At 37.6% G+C, this 21,615-nt stretch overlaps 1 protein-coding gene across 1 annotated transcript in view; it reads left to right on the plus strand.

The window, feature by feature from the left end:
* Unc5c (unc-5 netrin receptor C) overlaps positions 1 to 21,615 on the plus strand; it is a 331,978-nt gene that overhangs the window by 271,741 nt on the left and 38,622 nt on the right. Inside the window, exons 7-10 of the mRNA XM_038311663.1 lie at positions 1,807 to 1,971; positions 17,531 to 17,587; positions 19,561 to 19,752; positions 20,421 to 20,765. Coding sequence (XP_038167591.1) covers positions 1,807 to 1,971; positions 17,531 to 17,587; positions 19,561 to 19,752; positions 20,421 to 20,765 — 759 coding nt within the window. The remainder of the gene's footprint in view (positions 1 to 1,806; positions 1,972 to 17,530; positions 17,588 to 19,560; positions 19,753 to 20,420; positions 20,766 to 21,615) is intronic.

Raw genomic sequence — 21,615 nt, forward strand, 5'->3', positions numbered from 1 at the left:
ACCAAGATTGCATCCCTCTGCCACTTGGCATCATCTTGTAGTATTTCATCTTTCTACCCGCTCTTGACTCCAGGTAAATCCCAGCTAATAGCTACCCAAATCCAAATCAAATTTCAAATATACTAAAATGCCTACTCATATAATATATCAAGAAGTTAAGATAAAACTGTTTTGAAATTGTTCATAAATTCAGTATACTCAATGATTAGAAATTCTGTTATCAACTTTGGGTGTTTGAATACACAGCCTTAATTCCCTTTGCTTTGCCCAGTTTTATACTGCTCATCCTTTAATAGAACATTTTTCACAAGTGGGCAGGGAGAAAAATGTAATCTACAGATTACATTTTCAAGTATTGATTCCAAGTACCAAAATGTGTCCCTGCTCTGAACCTTTGAGGGCTCTTATTTATCGAACACATTTTTACTTATAGGTAAGTGTAGAAATTCATCTGATATCATACATTGTCCCTTATTTCACCTACATTCTGACTCATATTTCAGAGTCCATTCAATTTGGTTGAAAGAACAATGTGACTGCACACACGCATAGCACGCATACGAACACCACATATACAAACATGCACACGCACGCACACACACACACACACACACACACTCACACACACATACATATATGCTAGTGCTTTAAGTGATAGGCACATATTGTTGAGCAACAGCAAATCAAATTTCATAGCTCTGGGTAATTGGGAGTTGAAGTATAGACAACTGTATATGGAAATAGTAATGTGTTCCTTAATTTTGCACATACGCATATTTATATCCCAGTACACATTGTGTAGTATATTTACTCAGTAATAAGACAGAATTACCAAACACTGTAAGCTACTAAAATTTATATTGTTTTTCCAGTGTTCAGACTTGAGTAGTTTAAAGGTTCAATAAATGATGTTTCGCATTGTTTTATGTAGAATTCTAGGTAATCATAAACATTTTTGTATCAGGTGAAAAAATCAAATACTTTTTAATCTTATTTGAACATTTTAATCCTCCTTTTTTTAATATACTTAAGAGGATTTGTTTTGAAGTTTGGAAGTTTACTGTGTTTTTAAAATTGATGCCAAGTTGTATATTCTCAAGATAGCGATATCCCAGCTCATTGTCACTGAACTTTCTTATAATAATCCACCAAAATCAGGATAAATTGGGTCAATTTTTGCCAAAATGAGGGATTTACTTAAATTTTATTTCAGCATGAACAGAAATTGTATACTACCAAATAAAGGAATGAGATCATAAAATAAGCTATAATATTATCTTTGCAGAAAGGTGTGGCAAAGGTTTCAGCCAAATCAAGTGACCTGGATGACAGAAAGAAAATATAAATAGAAGTCAAGAGACGTGGGAAGGGGTGAAGACAGAGAGAAGAGAGTTGATGAGTTCCTTGACCACTACACTACCTTTGCTTCCAACTCTCACACATTTTTGCTCTCACTGTTTATGTGACACTATAAATGAAGGAATCTTGGATTAAAAAAGAAACCCTCTGATCTTCCATATCCCAAAGCTTCACCTTTAATGAATCAATAGGAGGAAGTGTGACAATATTCTTATGTAGCTCTTAATGTGTCCCAGAAAGTCTTGTTTGACCTTGACTAGAGGGGAAAATGCATAGAACTCCCACAGGTAGAGCATAATTCATTCATCAGAGACTTAACTGAGTGCCAGGCTTCTCATTGGGTTATCTTCTTCCATTCTTACTGTTTTGTGGGAATTGAGTTGTGCTTCTTTACCCTTTATTAAGTAACGGCTTGTTCTGACCTCATGCTGGCTTCCCTCATGGCAGTGGATGGCAGGTGGACATCGTGGAGCAAATGGTCAACCTGTGGGACTGAATGTACCCACTGGCGCAGGAGAGAGTGTACAGCACCCGCACCCAAGAACGGGGGCAAAGACTGTGATGGCCTGGTCCTGCAATCCAAGAACTGCACTGACGGGCTGTGCATGCAGGGTAAGTCAAACTGAAGAAATGGAGGTACCAAGGGGCCAGAGGCCAAGCCTTGATTGCCTTGCACATGAGAGTTCCTTAAACTTATCATAGATTCAAAGGATGTCTTCCAACAAGTGAGATATTTATTTGTAATTTATACCTGGCACTGAGTCAACATCCTTGAAATTTAAAATATACAAGGACAAGAAACATTTCTGCAAGTAGTTTGATAAATACATAATAAATCTTTAGTAAGAACATCTTCTCGTCATCGTGAAAGTGCTAGAAATTACACCATGGGTATAATTTAGCTTATTTTAAGAAAGCATTAATGATAAAACAATATTTAATGAGCATAGAAGTTGGCTCAGGCGATATGGAATATGCAATGAGCTATATTATCTTTTTCATACCCTATGCATGGAATTTTGTCAGTGAAATGATGACTTGCATTTAATACTTGCAAACTCCTAACCATTTGTTGAAGATCTCTTAGATGTTCAGAATTTACCATCTCTATTCCTGACAATGAAAAAAAGTACATAGAATTGTTCGGGCAAATGGATTAAACAATGTGCCATGGTGAATCTGAACTAATGGTGGCCAAATGTTGACATTTCTCATTCATGTTGAATATATAGTGAGACATATTCACGGGGGACTATTGTGTTTGTCATTTAAGAACGAGTACTTTGTTTTCACCACACAAATGCAACTTTGTTTTCTCCTCAGAGTCTATGTACACAAGGAGTTTTAAAAAGAAAACTTACAGTACAAATATATAATAATGTTGCTCACATTGAATGAAAATCCAGGCGCCACTCAATTGTGTTGCCAAGCATTGCCATATTCCTAAGCTTCTGATGATTGGGGATAGCTACCATGTACCTCACTGTTCATGCTAGAAACATGAAAATAAAGAGAGGACAGCTGTTTTTTTTGTTTGTTTGTTTGTTTGGTTTTTTTTTTTTTTTTTTTTTTTTTTTTTTTGGTTTTTCGAGACAGGGTTTCCCTGTAGTTTCTAGAGCCTGTCCTGGAACTAGCTCTTGTAGACCAGGCTGGCCTCGAACTCAGAGATCCGCCTGCCTCTGCCTCCCGAGTGCTGGGATTAAAGGCGTGTGCCACCACCGCCCGGCAGGACAGCTGTTTATTAATCATCTGTCTAGAGATACAGGTTTCATCTCCAGGAACAAGTTTTAATTGTGGACCAAATATAAAAACATGAATATGCCATGTTTTTTATTGTTTCATATTCTTCTTAGTATGAAACAAATTGATGTAATTGAGATAGTTTGGGGTGTGTTTTCTTTAGTACTTTCATCCTATCTCATTATAACAACAACAGTGATTGATGCAATATCACTGGTTTCTGCTCCATGTACTTAAATTCTTGGCAAGATAGTTTACAAGGAATATATTGCTACATGCTGGGATACTCGACCTTCTACAAAATTCTTTCTAAACTATGGCATTTGTCAAACACAAAATATTCATACTAAGACCTCATGACTATCAGTTCCTCAATATCTGTTCACCTCACATAACCATAATGAAATTTTTCCTCATGATTGAATATTTGCCAACAATAATGGCTGGCAGTGAATGTGCTTAGATTTTAAAAGACAGTTTTGGACATACGTGATGGTTTTTGTTTGTTTATTTGTAAATTTTCTTGCTTTTTTAAAAAAATGAAGTCTCTTATTGGGCAAAAACAGTTTTGGAGTTTTGACTGAAGTCATTCAGTAAAAAGCCATCCTTTCCTGCTGCTGTGATTTCTTATGCTAGTAGTTCCCACTAAGTCACTAAACTTTCTCATCTGTCCTCCTAGACCTAGCAGAGAATTGTAGTCTGTGCCACTATCGATTTCCTAGGTGATAAAACAACAGCGGAAAGATGGCTTTGCTGGATAATTACAGTGTTTACAGTTAGAGCTTACACTCTCTGTTTCCCACTGAGCTTGGAATTTCTGGAGAAGTATTGTTGCCAAAGTCTTACAAAGAAATAGTATTACCTTTGCTTGGAAAACAAAAGCCTTCTTAACAACAAAACTACAAAGCTTGAAAGAGGGACAATGCTCATGATAAGAAAAAGGAATGGATCAGAACAAAAAGTCACAGAGTTGCTCTTGCCAATGAGGAATCTGCCATCTAGCATGCCTTTGCTTTGGGGTAACTCATATCTTGAATGTGTTATTTAAGAATACAATAATATTACCTAAAACAAAGCTGTCCTACTCAATATCAGACCAAGTATGAAATAAAATAATTCTACTAAAAATTATATATAATTAATCCTGTTATTAATGTTGAAGCTCAGAGTTCCTGAAAGATCTAAGTAGGAGTCAAGAGTTTCCTAGATACCATAGTACATTTATTATTTTTCAATAAGCTAAATTGGCAATTAAGGTCTATGAAAGGTAAAATTAATAGAAAATGATGTTGTCAAGATTTAGTCATTATTTTCCTCAAAACAACAAAATTATGACACATTTATTTCTTCATTACCTAACAATAATATGAGCACCTTTGCTTCAAAATATGTACAATTTAGATAAAATGTTATAGACTTAAATACCATTATACAGAGAGGAGGGGGAGAAAGAGAGAGAGGGGAAGAAGGAGGAGGAGGAGGAGAGAACAGGGGAAGGGAGGGGGAGGAGAGGAAAGGAGAGGAGAGGAGAGGAGAGGAGGGGAGGGGAGGGGAGGGGAGAGGAGGGGAGAGGAGGGGAGGGGAGGGGGAGGAGGAGAAGAGGAGAAGAGAAGGGGAATCTACAAGTACCAGGAAGGTAGTTAAAAGGCAAAGGGAGAGTTGGCTGTGTGACTGACACCAGAGTAGCCAGAACCAACGTGTATGAGAGTCAGGATTTGCACTGGGGTCAGAGGCTTAGTGAAAGAATTGGGCTGAGACTTTGAGCAAGAACTTAATAAAGCTGCAATTCATTCATTACTCCCACCATGAAAAACAAGTAGAATTTTTTTTTTGCCAACTATCCCAAAGAAACCACAAGAAAATCATAGTAGGGAAAGGAAAATGAGGTATTCGTTTAAGTAAAATCTGTAGTAAAACCACAATGCTATACCCAGCTGTGGTATGGAGCTTCAGCTATACTTCAGGGAGCAAAATATAGACATGTAATTAGCATCCTTGGAGCAGCTTCTGAGGGAGCACAGCAGAAAGTAAACCACTAGACTAGACAGGTCCTGTCTGCAATCTTAGTCCATTGGTCTGTGACAAAAAAAAATTTAAAAGTCCACTCCTGAAAATTGCATGAAAATTCAAAATCTCCCAAGAGAACATTCCAGTGTAAGGACAACCTATAACAAAACAAAAGAATTAGCATTCCACTCAGAGGGACTCGGGATAGTTGTCAGAGAAAGTATAAGGACAACTCTATTTTACAATGAAAACATAGAATATTTAGAATATTGTTACAAGAATGGGAACATTTGGGGGAATCAAATAAAATGTTGAAAACTTTAAACATGATGGTTGAAATTTAAAACTCCATACAAGATTAATGATCAGATTAGATATATACAGCTATATATAAAGGTGAATAAAAAAACAGGAACCTGGGTTGCAGATCAAATAGAGTTAGATGCAAGAAAAACATGGTTATGTAAACGGTAGTAGGCGAGTTAGAAATTAACATAAGGAAGTCCGACATTCGTTAATCAAGAAAGCAAAATTGGAAGAGATTGTGAGACAAGTAAGAAACAAAGGATTTATTTGCTTCTCATAAAACCCACTGAGTGAACAAAAAAATGGAAACTGAGAATTGATGCTATCAAATAAAGGATAATAGAAGGTCACCTGAAATTAAGGAGAAACTAAATGATACTAACATGGGACAAAACAAGTTATGAACTAAGGTAGGATTTTAAAATTCCATGTATTATTCTGGAAGAAAGTAGTTACGTTTTTCACATTATATTTTATTGATTCAAGTGATCCAGATACAATGGTAAGACTGTCTACAAATGTATGAATTTGAATATGAATATGAAGCTCAAGGGAGGGAGAGTGGAGGAGGGAGGTGGGTAAATGGGAGGCGGGGAGGAGGCAGAAATTTTTACTAAGTAAAAAAAAATGAAAGTAGAAAAGAAGGAAAAAAGAAAGGCCTTGATAAATGCCAACAATAAGCAAGATGTCAGAAAGAAATACACACTTTTCAAGAACTGCAATGTAAATGAACTATACTCACCTTGTCAATGGCAATTTGAAACTTTAGAAAGAAATTCAGTTCTATGCCTTTGATGAGATTAATACTTAAATCATACTGAAAAGGGTTAAAAATGACATGAAACAATATATCTGTTTTAAATAGCTGATTAAAATTTTTGACTATCTATTTTGACCATTATTTAGTTCCATTTCTCATTATGCCTCAGTACATATTATTGTTTTATTCATAGTTCTAATTTATAGAGTTAATTTGCTTGCGTTGTATAGTTCTAAAATGTTTAACTTCCATTTGAAGTAATTTTCAATTGTTTACCAAGCTACTGATGGTTTCAAATGAGGTCTTTGTGAGGATATGATGGCCCAGATATTAAAGCTGACAACAGAGGAAAATGTTCAGTGTTGATTTTTGACCTCTGAAAATGCTCTCACAGAGAGCACACATGGACACACATGTGTAACACACACACATACACACACAAACACATCCACATGGTTTTGTGAATCAGTTATAAAAGTATCTAATATTTTGAATTGGTAATTATGCCAAATGTTGGTGTATCTGTAGTAGAAATTTATGATTTACTAGTAAATATTAAGATCTTCATAATTATTTCTAGAAAAAAATTGTTTTTAACCCGCAAAATCTACTTGAATGAATAGATTTCAATTAATTAATATAAACACTACATATATATGTACATGTGACCTGTAGCTATAAATTTTTATTTGTTTATATTATTTTTATTATAAAGCCCATTTTTTATTCTTTGACTAATTCTCGGCTATACAAAATATCTTGATCTTATTCTTCCTCTAACTCCTATCACCACCTCACCCTAAACTGTGTGTGTGTGTGTGTGTGTGTGTGTGTGTGTGTGTGTGTCTAAAACCGTCAAGTCCAATTAAGGTTACTCATACATGTGTGAGAACATTCACTGTGATCAAAGTGGCAAAATCCAATAGCCACAAACCAAAGAAAAGTATCTCTGAAGTATCTCTCACTTCCCCAGCAGCCATGAACTGCCAAGAACTCTTAAGCCAGGAGTTGGGCCTCTGGATACCCTTCTTCATGCTGGAAGTGTGAACTGGTTTGAATGTGTGTCGGTCTTATTCAGGTAACACCACAGCTGGTGTGAGCTCATGTGCACAGCAACCATGCCGAATCTAGAAGACAATGCTCTTCCCCACACTCTGGCTCTCACCTTGCTCTTTTCTGGAGGCCAGGCAGTTGAAATACATTTTTCACCAAGGCTGAGCACTCACAGTCATAAAGACATTTTTTTAATGCAGTGGATAAGAAATGTATAATCACAAGGTGGTGGATGGGGTGCACACATTTAATCCCAAAACTCAGGAGGCAGAGGCAAAGCAGATCTTTGTGAGTTGGAAGCAAGCATGGTCTATAGAACTAGTTCCAGAATAGCCAAGGATGCACAGAGAAACCTTGTATTGAAAATAAAATAGAAAAAAAAGAAATAAAAGAAAAAATACATCATGATGCACACACTAAGATATTTCCATGATCCAAAGCCAGAAAATCCGGTTTTGGATTTATACATGCATTTTTTCTATAATTATATGAAAGTAAGCTTAGGAAATTATTGTTGAAAATTATTCTGTCTCTGGGCTTATGAGATTATAAGTAGTTTTTTTCTATATGACTCGTGTTCTGCACATTCATTGTACTTGGCATTCCATTATGCTTCTATTTATAAACGACATGTTCAAAATGAAATGTTGAGGGCAGGATAGTGTCCCAGCATGCTCTGACAGTGGGTGCTCTGAATTTGAGATATAGGAATATTGCTGGTTTATCTTAAGATCTTGGTCATGTTGATTCAAATCTGATCATTAATAACAGTATTTAATAAAATACAAGCAGAAAATCTAGTAGAAGACCCAAGTTGACAAGAGATACTAAAAGCCAGTAAATCAAGTATTTCGAAGGCATGGGGATTTGGAACTGGATTATGGTTTTCCATTATTTCCTAGTTGCCTGTTGTGCACATATCACCCAGAGCTTGCAACGGCCGTATTCTTAGAGCATTTGCTGTATCAGATTCATTGTGCAATTCTGTGCAATGACATTTGTACAACAGGATCCAAATATTTAAGATATTGCCAAAGTTTCTCTAAATTTAGGCTATCCACACATAACATGTCCTTTTAAGATTTTACAGAGAGGAACAGAGATAGAGACAGAGAGACAGAGACAGAGAGGACATAACTTTATTCACCTAAAACAAAACAATCAGTTGCTACTTTAGACACAACACATTATCCCTTCTAATTAAAATTTTGAGGAATTAGTGTGAGTGTACTAAAATACATTGGCAATGGTATTTGAAGGCATCAGAGTCTCTAAATTATCTTCAAAGAAATTGGACATTTTGTAGCCACACTATTAGTTTTGTAAAAGAATGCAATCATTTCAAACACTGGAGCATTTTGAAAAATTGACAAACATGGATTACATCAAACAAACAAGCAAAATAACAAAGACACAGTTTTTAATTGTGAAAATAAGAAAAGCATATGTCTTCTTGTTCTGATATGAGAAAAAATAAGCCACATAATAAATTTCCATGTTTTTAAGTAACAATGCCTATTCAGGAGACAGTGTTGTAGGGGCTACTGTACTGTTTGTCTGCTAACTTATTTCAGTTTCTTTGTTATCCTGAAAATTATATGACAGAATCTGCTGCCTGTATTTAAAGTATAGCTTTCAAATAGGATTGCATGAGAGGATCTGATAACAGAGAGCAAGAGAGAGAAACAGAGGACACACACACACACACACACACACACACACACACACACCGAGAGAGAGAGAGAGAACAAGAGAATAGCAAAGCCCCTAAAAAGTCTTTAAATAATGCTAAGCCAATAAATAAAATGACTTTATGTTGAAATACATTGGTATTTTTAAAAGTAGGTAATGCTTTATAATAGTTTAATCCATGTTTCTTATCCTTTGGAAAAGAGTTATTCAAAGACTAAATGGTCCCTGAATGTGTACTGATGAGTTAAATTGGTACATTCCTGCAAACATTCCTGTGAATTTTAGCTTTCAATCACATAGAGTTCAAATGTGAACTTAGAATTACTTCTTACCAAAGAGAGTTTATGCTATAGAAGACCTTACATATTGCAATTTCCAAACAAGGACTGCCAGGAATTGTGTGTGCATCAGTAAGCCCCCTGACTCTGGGAAATAAAAATGTTATGCATTGTGCAAATTTAGCACTTCCTACTCATTAAAACATCTGCCTGTCACACAGCTCTTCCATTACTTCTCACCAGAGGAAGTAGCGGAACTCTCTGCGTGTAAATTTCAGTGTGGACACACTGCATACCAGGGCTCCTGCAACCCCAGGTGCTCATAACATGGGTAAATCATTTACCTACCAAATCATTATTCCCCTAGCTTCAGAATAATGTGATTAGTACTGCCTGCGGTGGGCACTTGCTAAGGTGCTAGTCACTATCCAGCAATATTCTTGTCAACACAGCAGTTTGGTAGGAAAGCGTAGCTGTAAGTGCTAGACATTGAACACTTTTATCCGCAGTTAAAAGTTGATGCCGTAGCTGTGTTTTCTATAGTTTTCCATGTGCTCAGTGTCCCAGATGGCAAATAAATATTCTGTCCATGGACTTCCTGCCCAACACAGTCCTCTATAGTCTCCTGCATAATCAGTGTGGTCTGCCTTTCTCCTTTCTGGTAAAACATTTTCCTGCTTTTGAAAGCAAGGATGTGGTCGGAAATGTGGGACCACAGAACCCTGCTGAACACATACCGAGCCCAAAGAGGAGAGTGTGGGGAGACAAAAGCTTTCACCTCGAGGGACATCTCTGGGGGGGATAAGGAAAGATGTCACTATTAGGCGGCCCCTACAAACAGCAAAATGGGTTTAGGGCAAGGCTCTTAGGTAGATTTTTTTTTTTATCATAAAAGTCAACAGATCGACTATTTAGTATTAATTCACCTTTTCAGGATTCCACATCATTTTTTTCTGTCTAAGGTCTTTGTATGATGTTATGTATGAGTGTTACCCCTGAACTTAATAATTTTTTATTCTTCTTTGAAAATATTGATGGTTTTGGATTCTCCATCATCAAAGAAAGCACTTGGACAATTGATGCTTAAACTGGATTGTGAACTGAGGTGAATTTCAAGCATTTATGCTGCATCATCCACTGTGAGACCTGACCTAAGTCCTTTTCCCTGCGGTGTTGTTATATATCTGTTACCTGTTTTTAGAAGGTATGCTTGGTGACTGTTATAAACAAGGCCATGAACCATCTTGGTGTGGCCAGTGTCCACCAAAAGATGGAGTAACAGATAGCCACAGCAACCTCCGATGGTTGGCATCATGCTAAGAAAATGCTCTTTCCTATTTTTGCTGTAACGTCTTGAATTTTACATATTCATTTACTTGAGTTTCTATAAGCCCCATCAATAATAAACCCTCAGAAGAGTGGGTAAGGATAATAAATGACCTTGTGTGCTCTTAAGAAAGTTGACCTTTGACATCATTAGTGCTCTTATGGGTTTACAAAATAATCTCAGGCTTGGGAAGGGGAGAAAAAGAACTTGGGCATGTTGATTTTTTGAGTCACACTTGAGGTTTAGCAAAAATGTTTGCATTAGAAGACATGTGATCAAGATGTGAATAGCCTGAATATTAGGTTGGTCTGCAAACACTTGGCAAACAGACCAGGCAGCCAGGTTAAGGAAAAGGGCAAGTCTACCTGAAGCAGATCCTTCTAATGATCAGATCTCAAATGAAACTAGGTCTTAGGAAGGTTTTTAGTGAGTGTATGTTAAATAGATAAATAAAACTAAAACTAACTAAAATTTGGTGACTTGAAAACATTAGTTTGAGCCAGGTGTGGTGGCTCATGCCTAAACTCCCAGCTCACAAGAGGTTAAAGCAAGAAAACGAACATGAGCTGAGGCTATCTAGTAAGTTCCAGACCAGAATGCACCACACAGTAATGGCCCTATCACAAATGGAAAACAAAACAAAACAAAGTCAAACAAAAGAACCCCAAACTTACAAAGAACACAGTTAACATACTTGTAAACTGATGAGTTTTGATGTGTAACTGTTGAGTCCTGGTGTCACCATCATCTCCGAAAAGGATTGGTCTTCTTTTCTAAAGGTCTTACAGCTTCCTCGAGTCTATTTACATGCACATTAAGAGCACATCACAAACAGTGTGATGTAAGATGACAGTACGTAAACCATGAAGGCAAGCAAAAATCCTTACAAAACCATAGTGTTTCCATTTTGACTGGCTTGGTTCCACATTAAGAGAGCTGTAATTCCCACATTGTCTATGTGCATGCTTTTCTTTTAAATATTTCCTAAGTCTGGGTCAGGAGTTCTTAAATTTTAGAGGGCATACAATTATCGTATCTTTTTTATAGTTAAATGAATTTCAGTTTTTATTTTAATTCTATTCTGTTTTCACCTAACGATACAACGTTAGAATGTAGCTTAAATTGTTCCCGACTGTACGCTTCAATGTCAGATATGGCTAAATGGAGTCAAAAACTACTTGAGTTCAATTTAATTAATACTCAAAAGATAGAAAAAATAACCTCATAGATGGGTCTTTTGACTATCACTAATAATTGTTCTATTATGCAAAGTAAAAATTGAAACATTGACTAGAAACTACTGACCCACCTGAGACCCACAGATAAATGTAGAGCCACTATATAAACCGAATCTTTCTCATTTTTACTCTCTTTACTATATAAGCTCTTTTTTGCCTGCTCTTACTACTTTATCATTTCATGTGTTCTTTTTGGGGGTGCTGGGAGTATGCTGCATAGGCCTGACAACCTGGGTGCTGCTCCTCAACGCCCACACAGTAGCACATGCCTGTAGTCCCAGGACTGGGGAAATGGAGACTGGTCTGTGCATCTGAATCAATAACTTCGGTGTGTGAATAGAACGCTACCACCCACATTAAAAGTGAGTCTCCCTAGCTAAATTTCCTTTACCTAAACTATCCCTCCCAGATATAACCATAGGTTTGTTTCCATGGTGACTCTGAATCCTGTCAAGTTGGCAATCAAAATGTTCCATTATAATAATTTTGGTATGAAAATATTAATTACAAAATAAAAGTAGTTAACATTAAATTATTTTAATTATAAAGCTAAGATATTTTTTCTATCAGCTTATATTCATACTTCACTGAAAGCAAACCTTTTTTAAAAAAACAAGAAAAATAAAAATATAGCTGTTACATTTAGGGAAAGTGGAGATTCTGGCACTGCTCCTGATAACGCCCAAATGAAACCCCCACCAAACAGGCTACCTTCAGGCATGTAACCATACAGATACCAGGCACTGGCCATGATCAAAAAGATGTGTTGTTATTGAGATATGAAACTAAGGAAATGTCTCTTTCCATTTTAAGATAGTTGGACATAGACTTTGATTTTTAAAGCAGTTGGACATCAGTTTGAAAATACAGGTAGCTCCATCCCTAGACGAGTAGATGACCTTGAGTACAATAGGAATCACTTCTTTCTCATGTCACTTTTCTGCCAGCAACCAGAAAATGGGTAGAGTGATAGTAGCAGTCCAAGTCTAGAGTCAACACAAATGTGAATGGGACACCCTGGGGTTAGACAAGGCAAAACTTGAATATCAAAATGATGAACAAGAATGGTTCAAATCATACTTGGATACTATTGGAATTATCCTTTCTAACCTTTGGCACATAGTCTCATTGACTGGAAGAGCTTAGACAATGTGATCTCTTGAAGTGATGTTATGAGCACTCATAAGATGCTTTTGAAGTCAAAGGGACATTGCACTAACTGCTCAAGAGAGCTGCTCTTGTTTTTAAGTTGTTTGAAGTTCCTAGAAAGATTTTCTCTATGATGAGGGCCAACAAGATGGCCCAGCCGCTGACGATCTGACTCCAACACCAGGATCATATGGCAGAAGAAAAGAGCTGTCTCCTGAAAGCTATACTGTGACCTCTACACATGTTCTGTGGTGCCTCAGCACCAACTCTTACACATACACACACACACACACACACACAAATATACACACACACACATATGCATATAGTATTAATATTTTTTTCTTCACAATAAACCCTCCATTTTCTAGTGCTCCAGGTTAGGAAAACTTCATCTTTGAAAAGTAAAATTTCTTTAAGTAGTCAAAGTTCTATATTTTTAAGAGAATGAAGGGTATAGGTAGCTCCCTTATAGCCTTTGCTGGAATTGGCTCCATCTGGCCCAGATGCTAATGCTACTGCATCCTGCCCTGGAATCCTGCCTATGACAGACAAAATACCAATCTGAGTGCTGTGACTTATGTGTTGAGTTTATGGAGTGCATTTTATTCCCATGAATGTTCATCTAATTTCAGGGCATGTAGTGTCTTTGGACCTCAGTTGCTAAAGGCCAAAAGAAGCCCCTAAACATTGTGAGAATCCAAAGAATAAAAGCCAGTGCCTCTGCACCCTTTCAAACTCCTCGCTGAGAAATGGAGCACTCCCATCTGTGAAATCAGGCCAGCATCAATTTTTGCGCTTCTTCTGGAAACTTGCTCCTAAAGCATGTCACCGTATGGTTGCCAGAAGTCACAAAGGCCAAGCACACACCCCTTTCAACGGGGACAGTAAAAAATATATAGTACTTAAAAGAGGACATTATCCATGGCTTCTCAGAGAAATTGGGCTCCTTGGCTCTGCAGTTAAACAGGGAGCTGAAATGCAGGCAAGTTCTCTGAGGTCACTCATTAACTAGGCCACACTCATGGTACAAAACAATGGTCCCTTAGAACCCAGCATGTCAGTGTAGCTTAACACTGCTTCATAATGATATTGTCCTAACTGTTTGTCGGTTATTGATTGATTCTTAGCATTTTGTAAACCAAATTTCTTTCTTCTACAGCTATGAAAAGAAGAATCTATAGTATCACAAACGGATTAGAAAACTGATGGGGAAAGATATCATTTGTCCAGCATCTCACCAGTTAAGGAATGGGAGGGCTGGACAAACAGAAGTCAGCCAGGCTGACGAATTCAAAACCAGGGACTCAGGTTCACTACGTAGTCCAGCATCCCTGGTGTTCTTTCATTTGGCTTCACTTTAAATATCAGAGAAGTTAAGTGAAATCCCTACGATGTGAACGGGAAAACAATCACTTGGTGCTGTGTTGTGCTGGACTTGTTATTTTTCATTATTGCTAGGACGACACTCAGCAGGGCCACTTCCTTGACTGAAGAAAATGTACCCTGTTGTTTCAGGAGAGATGAGGCAGATGGAAAAGCCTAAGAACAAATTCTGGAAAAGGCTCCTCTGCTCTCCCATTTACAGGGTCCAGCAGTCATTCCAGCCTCCTAAGTGGCACTTTCCTTAGGTAGCAGCAAAGTGTTTAGAAGGGATGGAAGTGGTTTCAGAGCTGCCTTCACTAACTCTTTTGTCACTGCCTCCAAAACACAGTACATTGGAGCAATGAGCATACCGAATATTGAGCTGATTTTGGTTTTTCATGTAGGAAACTGTCAGTTTGCCGAGACTGGTCCTAATTAGCTGTGAGAAATAACTAATAGTGAGTGGGGCATTTAGTTTTTTACTATTTTCTTTTACCGAAAGCAAATTCAAACACAAGTACTTCACCCAGCTGGGTGTTAACTGAAATATTGTGGCTCTGCTCCTTCTGCAGTTAGTTCTCTATAGAGAACACTAAGTGACTTGTTTCATGTTTCAAACACATAGTTTGCATTTCGTTTGTAATAACATTAAAACTTCTTTGTGGACCAGCCATCCTACATGATCTGCTGCTGTGTATATCTCTTATCTAACCACATACTCTTTCTATATTATGAAATGGTGATGAGGAAGATGAGAACACTGAAGATAATAATGTTTTCAGACGGGGCTTGTGTACCCCAGGCTGATCTTGAATTTTCTATGGAGCTGATGATAACTTTGAACTTCTGATCTTCCTGCGTCTAGCTCCTGAGAACAGAGGTTACTAGTGTACATCGCCACTCCTGATGCCGTGTACATGTTCAGTGCTGGGGCTCAAACTCAGGGGCATGCGTGTCATAGCCAAGCCTTTGATGACTGAGCTGCATCATCAGCCTGTATGCCTAATTTTTAATTCACACTTTCAATATTTAAAATAATCTTGTTGATGGTGTCATTTGCTTCTTATATGCCAGAAGGAAAGCTCTGGGCAGTAAGAAAGTCTCTCCCACCACTGTATTAGAACTCAGAATATAGTAGAATTCAAGAGTACCGCTGAATGAATGGTTGAGTGAATGAATGAATGAATGAATGAGTGAATTCTTAATCCTTTGCCTAGAATTAAATATAAGTCTCAGAATCACTGTGTATGATGCCAATTTAGTTATTGACTGGTCTAGATCTAAATCAATATGGGACATTAGAAAATAAAGTAAGAACTATAAATTTTGATCAGTCTTTGTTTTGCCTGTCAAGAACAAGAATCTAAGGGAAGTGGGAATATAAGCCATCAGGAAAAACCAGGACCTGCTTTTGGAGGATATACTTCAGAGCATGTCATTTGTCTCTGGGTTGAAGCTTTCTTTTCATGAGTTTTGGGGTTCCTGCATACCCAAGCAGGACCCTATAAGTGTTTACCAATATTTTTCAGGTCACCATCAGTACATTTCCAAGTTTCTGTTTACACTCACGTTCTTGTCTTATAGCATTTAAAAAAAAAAAAAAAGGTTTGTCAGCATACCTCTGTGCAGCATCCTTACTTCCAAAAAGAAGGGCTTCATCCTTGGCTCTGCATCCATAGCAATAAACCGGGTTTGCCCTAAGTCCTTGGGTTTCTCAAGTCTCCATTTGTCCCAGTTGTCCTTTTATTGAGTTCACAGACTACACATGGAATTCAGCTATTACCAGGCAGAGATGTTTAAAAATGAAAACCAAACTAATACATGGACTCCGACAACTGGAATAAGGAATATAATATTTATAAAACCAAGTAGGAGGTTGCAATCATTGCTCTAAAAGAAAGCATTAAATATTAATTCAGAGCAAACCTATCTGTGCTCCGGCAAGCCTCACTTTCATTAAAGTAGCATTGTGTGTTTCCCCGGAATTAAATCCCAAATAGGTAAATAGCTGATGAGAAGTGAGCGCTCTGCTGGCTGTAGGAGAGCTACCTGCAGCCTGATTTAGAGTTGCCCTTACCATTAAAGCCTTCCAGACCTTCACTTTGAGCTAATTAATTGTGATTCTTCTGGTTCCTCTCTAGCTTTTTTGCCCTTGAGTATTACTAGGAATGTTTAATTCACATGCTCATGTTCATCATTTGATTAATCCAAATGGCGCTACGTTATTTGATTAATTCATATGCTGCAGAATATTAAATCTTAGGAAACACTGGGTGCCAGTTATAAGTTGGACTTACAGATCTTTCCACAGCTTTCTCGTTGAAAAACTTTATGTCCTCATTTTTACCCATTTTGTACCTATTTTCCTCCACTTTGCATTGACATTTTTAGTGTTACATTACTGTTCTCATTGGTTCCCTATGCAGAATGCATTCAAAAGCAAAAAGGGTCCTTACCATGCTACTTCTGCATTTTTAGTGGGGCGAGGTTACTAGTTATTATCTGGCCAATGTAACACTTCCCTCTAAAGACCTAAAATAAATAAGTTTATTATCTCTTAGTCCAATTGATTTTCAAATGATTTCAAATAAAAACACCCAGTTGTCATTGTATTGACACTCTAGACAGTACCCAGGCAGTCTCGATTGGATTCCTATTAAATGATAGGGACAAGCAATGGCCAAAAATCCAAAAAGTGAATCTAAGATATTGGCGAGGTGAGTACTGCTGAGCACTGCTCGGCTGGGTAAATGGGTACTTAGCCTCTGACCAGTGACAGACCTGCTTTAGTTCTGTGAGACCAAACGCAAGCTGCTATGATTAAATGAAAAAGAAAAAGAAAACTGTTCAGACTCTTCTGGGCATGTCCTGGGAATTAAGGCATATGGCAGGGATAAGGAAAAAAAGATTTTCCTTATGCTAATGACCCTCGATGTCTGAAATAAATTAGATCCATTAGAGTTTATGCTCAATAAAAGAAAGACTTTAAGCACTCCAAACTTAGTGAGTCAAGACCAGTTTTTACTCTGAAATTCAATCTGCCTACTTATTGATTCTTAGTGGGGCTCCAGAGCAAACAGGGGGCACAAAATCATAATTCCATACTCAGCCAGAATTTTAAAGGACCACAGGTTTCTTTTCCGTTTTTCTTTAATTAAACTTATTTTTTTCATGCTTCCTATTTTTTTTCCTTCATTAATTTGATTTTGTTCCCATTTCTGTTTCATCGTTTGTATGTTTTTTTTTTCTTTTCAAGGATTCATTTACCCCATTTCAACTGAACACAGAACCCAGAATGAATATGGATTTTCTTGTAAGTTTGATGTTTGGGTTTTATGCTGGGAAATAGTCCTCTAACATTATTGCCCCTGTTCAAGTTTGCCTTTCGTTGGCTCACAGATGTGCACACAGGAAATAGGAGCCTAATGTATTCTAACATGAAAAGCAAATTAGATTTTCAATGCTGAAGAGAAGAAAGGGTCATTTCAAGTCGCTGCCAGCTTTAAAAGCTATCAGTCTACCATTGACAGCACAAGTCCCCATCACTGAGAAAACATATCGTGAAATTGGCTGGCATACATAAAGGGCAGAGTTCAAATACTAAAAAGGAAAGGTTGAGGAAATGCAGATCTGTTGTGCTATAAATCATGAATAAGTAAAGTCAAGCATTAAGGATTAGATATACTATTCTGGTCTGAGTTAAAATTTCTTCTGCAGGGTCGTCAATAAAACCCCACGGCAAAGTAGAGTCAGCATTTTAAAAGCAGTGTTCACAGAATGAAGAGTATCGAGATGCTGGAGGAGTGCTGTTGATAATGGCTTGATTAAGGGGAAAGTTGAAATACTGGGAAGGGTGATAGCTTTGAAAGAGGACCCTTTCCAACAGTAGATTCATATAAACTGCCGGTGTGATTAAAGACACTGGGGGACAAGCATTGGGTAATTGCTGGGAGCCCCTTGCAGATTAAAATGATGAGTTATTTCCACACATAAACCATGTAGCTCTGTGTCTTAGGAGAGAGGAATGGTTTCCCAAATTTTAGAACAAAAACAGAGATTTGAAAGTCCTCTCTACCCCACATCCAAATGTACATATATATATATATATATATATATATATATATATATATATATATATATATATAAATTGTCCAGGAAGTTTTCTGTTGTTCCTGACTACCAACAGCATCAACAAATGACCTCTTTTACAATGAGGAGACCACAGGTTTGTTTGGTTTGCTGAATATTTCTCCTGGGTCTAAAACAAAGACTTAACAATGTCAAAATGATTAAGTAAAACTTTCATTTATTTTTATGTTTTGTTTTCATAATCAGTTTCTGACACCTCCTCCAGTTCTAGCCAAGCATGTTTCATGCTACCAAAACAACAGACAGCATTCATAAGAATGTGCTCTTTTGCATTACCTGGACAGCCACCTGTGGATGGCACCTTGTGTTGGTCACATGCTTACCTGCCTCTGGCGGGAGCCTGACCTGCTAGATCATGGACCAAGACCTTTTACTCTTCAACACCTCATGGAGCTAGAGTTTATTCCAATAACAATCAGCTTAGGTGGAAAGCTCTAACAGGAGCCCCCGAGAAGCTCAGGATCCTGAGAGATAATACTGTGTCTTCATCATAAGGTAGAACTCACATTAGCTTCTGCCCCACATCTGAGCTTCTGAAAACACATGTTTCTAACCTTACACTTTCTTGGCTGTATTGCCCAGTTCGAAGGTTCCCATCCATTCTTGCGCTGATTTAAGCAGAAGAGAGAAGAATGTATAGGAAGTAATTTTATGACTGGTGTGGAAGTTAGAAAAACATCTTGGTTCAATCCACATAGAGATTAAAATCATACCAGATGTTTCTGACAGTGTTTATTGGTTGTTTTGTTTTGTTGGTTTAAAAAAAAAAAACTGTAAGTGAATTCAAAAATCTTCCTAAACTTTTTCACCTGAAAGGAGTAATAAACTTTATTTCCTGTGGTTTGGGATAGCTTGGGCTCCAGTTTCTTTAAATGCCTGCCAATAAGTAGTCTGTTATGCTGCCCAATTACAAGATAAATTAGTGAGTGGATTGATGCAGAGTGAGAAGGAAAAAGAAATCAGTGATAATTTTCCACTGAAAAACCATAGCCATTTTATATAGCTTTTGAAATAGACTTGAAATTAACCCATAAAAATGGCAATAAATGTCTGAAAAAATTACTGCAATACATACATATGTGTTCCATGGGAAGTCTCTAGAAGCAGTTGGTCGGATGTTTCATTCTCTCTTTCCAGCTGCTCCTGACTCAGATGATGTGGCGTTGTACGTTGGGATCGTGATAGCTGTCACCGTTTGTCTGGCGATCACTGTTGTAGTGGCCCTGTTTGTCTACCGGAAGAACCACCGTGACTTTGAGTCTGATATCATTGATTCCTCAGCACTCAATGGCGGCTTTCAGCCTGTGAACATCAAGGCTGCCAGACAAGGTCAGTGAGCTTTCTACCCTCTGAGTTATGCCCGTGGGGAGCAGAGTGACCGCGTAGCTTCAAATTCAGTTGCATCTCTGTCATCCAGTCGAGCTAGAACGTAAATTGAGTAAAGGCAGAGATTTTGGTTGGCTTTGCTCATTCATAGGAATGAAATCATTGATACAGTAAATCAGAGTTGGTGGGATGCACAGATCATTTCTGGTTTGCTTGTCTGACAGGGTATCTCTATCCTGCTTCTTAACTTCTATTTTAAATAACTATTACATTGATTCATTGATTTTTTTTCTGGTCTCTTTTTCCCTTTCTTATAATGCTTTTAATGCAGTGATGTACATGTGAATCCAACGTTAGCATAGGTAGGCAAAAACATTACCAGATAGTGACTCGGTGGTGCTTATTGTTCTTTCTAATCTGTTGAAAATGCCAAATGCCCTAAGTGTCCTGATTAAGCCTGAAGGGAGCATATCAGAGAAGCAAATCAATGGACCATAACAAGATGGATACTGATGCTGTACTTGCCCTGTTTCCCAGCACCTTTGATTTCTCTTTCTGCACTGTAAGCAGAGAAGCTTGGCTTTGGCTGAAAGGTGTGAAGTGGTTTCTCACTAATCTTGCTTGGTCTGAACAGAAAACGCAAACGGACTTCTTTTCTCTTTCTGACTCAGATCTCCTGGCAGTCCCCCCGGACCTCACCTCAGCTGCAGCCATGTACAGGGGGCCTGTCTATGCTCTGCACGATGTCTCAGACAAAATACCCATGACCAATTCTCCAATTCTGGACCCACTGCCCAACTTGAAAATCAAAGTGTATAACACCTCGGGTGCCGTCACTCCTCAGGATGACCTCTCTGAGTTCACATCCAAGCTGTCGCCCCAGATGACCCAATCCTTGCTAGAGAATGAGGCTCTTAACCTGAAGAATCAGAGTCTCGCGAGACAGACTGACCCATCCTGCACAGCGTTTGGCACCTTCAACTCACTTGGGGGTCACCTCATCATTCCTAACTCAGGTAATTCTTAACGTTTTAAATGACAAAGATGCAGCTTGAAATCTTACCTCTGTGTGTTTTTACTGAACCTGAAATGTTGGATGTAGTCTAAGTCAAATTTCTGTTCAGTAGATCTTAAGCATTACTTCATACAAAATCTACAAAACCATGTATCTTCATCCAAGAAATTCTAAATTCAGTTCCTCTTGAAAAACTTTCTGCTGAGGTGTAGTTCAGAACTGGCACCTACCTCCTTGAAGGTGTAATCAACCCAGGAATCCTCACTGGGGTCCCTGTAGTTCAAAACATACTATTAGAAAATGCCAAGAGTTGATTTGGGCCAGTTTTCTCAAGGAAACTATATTTGAGTAAATTACTTTCTAAATGATTGGAAATATTGCATAATAACACAAAATCTTTGTATTAATTATTCAGTCCATCATTCAATCAGAAAATATCAGTAAGGTATTTATTCCAGCCTATGATTCATTGTTGACAATCTCAGCTTCAACCAGTGTACTTTTGTAGTTTTATTTATTTTAAATATATTAAATAGTTTAGCAATGTCTACAGATTACAAAACACAATCATCTTCCACAGAGCCCTTAAGTCAGTGGCTGCCAATGTTGAAACTGGCAATACTGATGGACTGGCGCTATAGGATGTTAGACAGCAAATGACTACTTTAAAAGCACAGCTTCACTTTTTTGGGCAAGTTTATGAATATGTTCAATAAAATAACACAAATGACTTCACTGACCTATTGTATTAATGTCATATAAAATTGTGTAATATATTACATGCATATTATATATGTATATAGTGTGTTGTAGATACGATACATGTAATATATCTTTTATTCTATTTATAC

The sequence above is a fragment of the Arvicola amphibius genome, chromosome 14 (assembly GCF_903992535.2).
Source record: "Arvicola amphibius chromosome 14, mArvAmp1.2, whole genome shotgun sequence".
In the NCBI taxonomy this organism is placed as follows: domain Eukaryota; kingdom Metazoa; phylum Chordata; class Mammalia; order Rodentia; family Cricetidae; genus Arvicola; species Arvicola amphibius.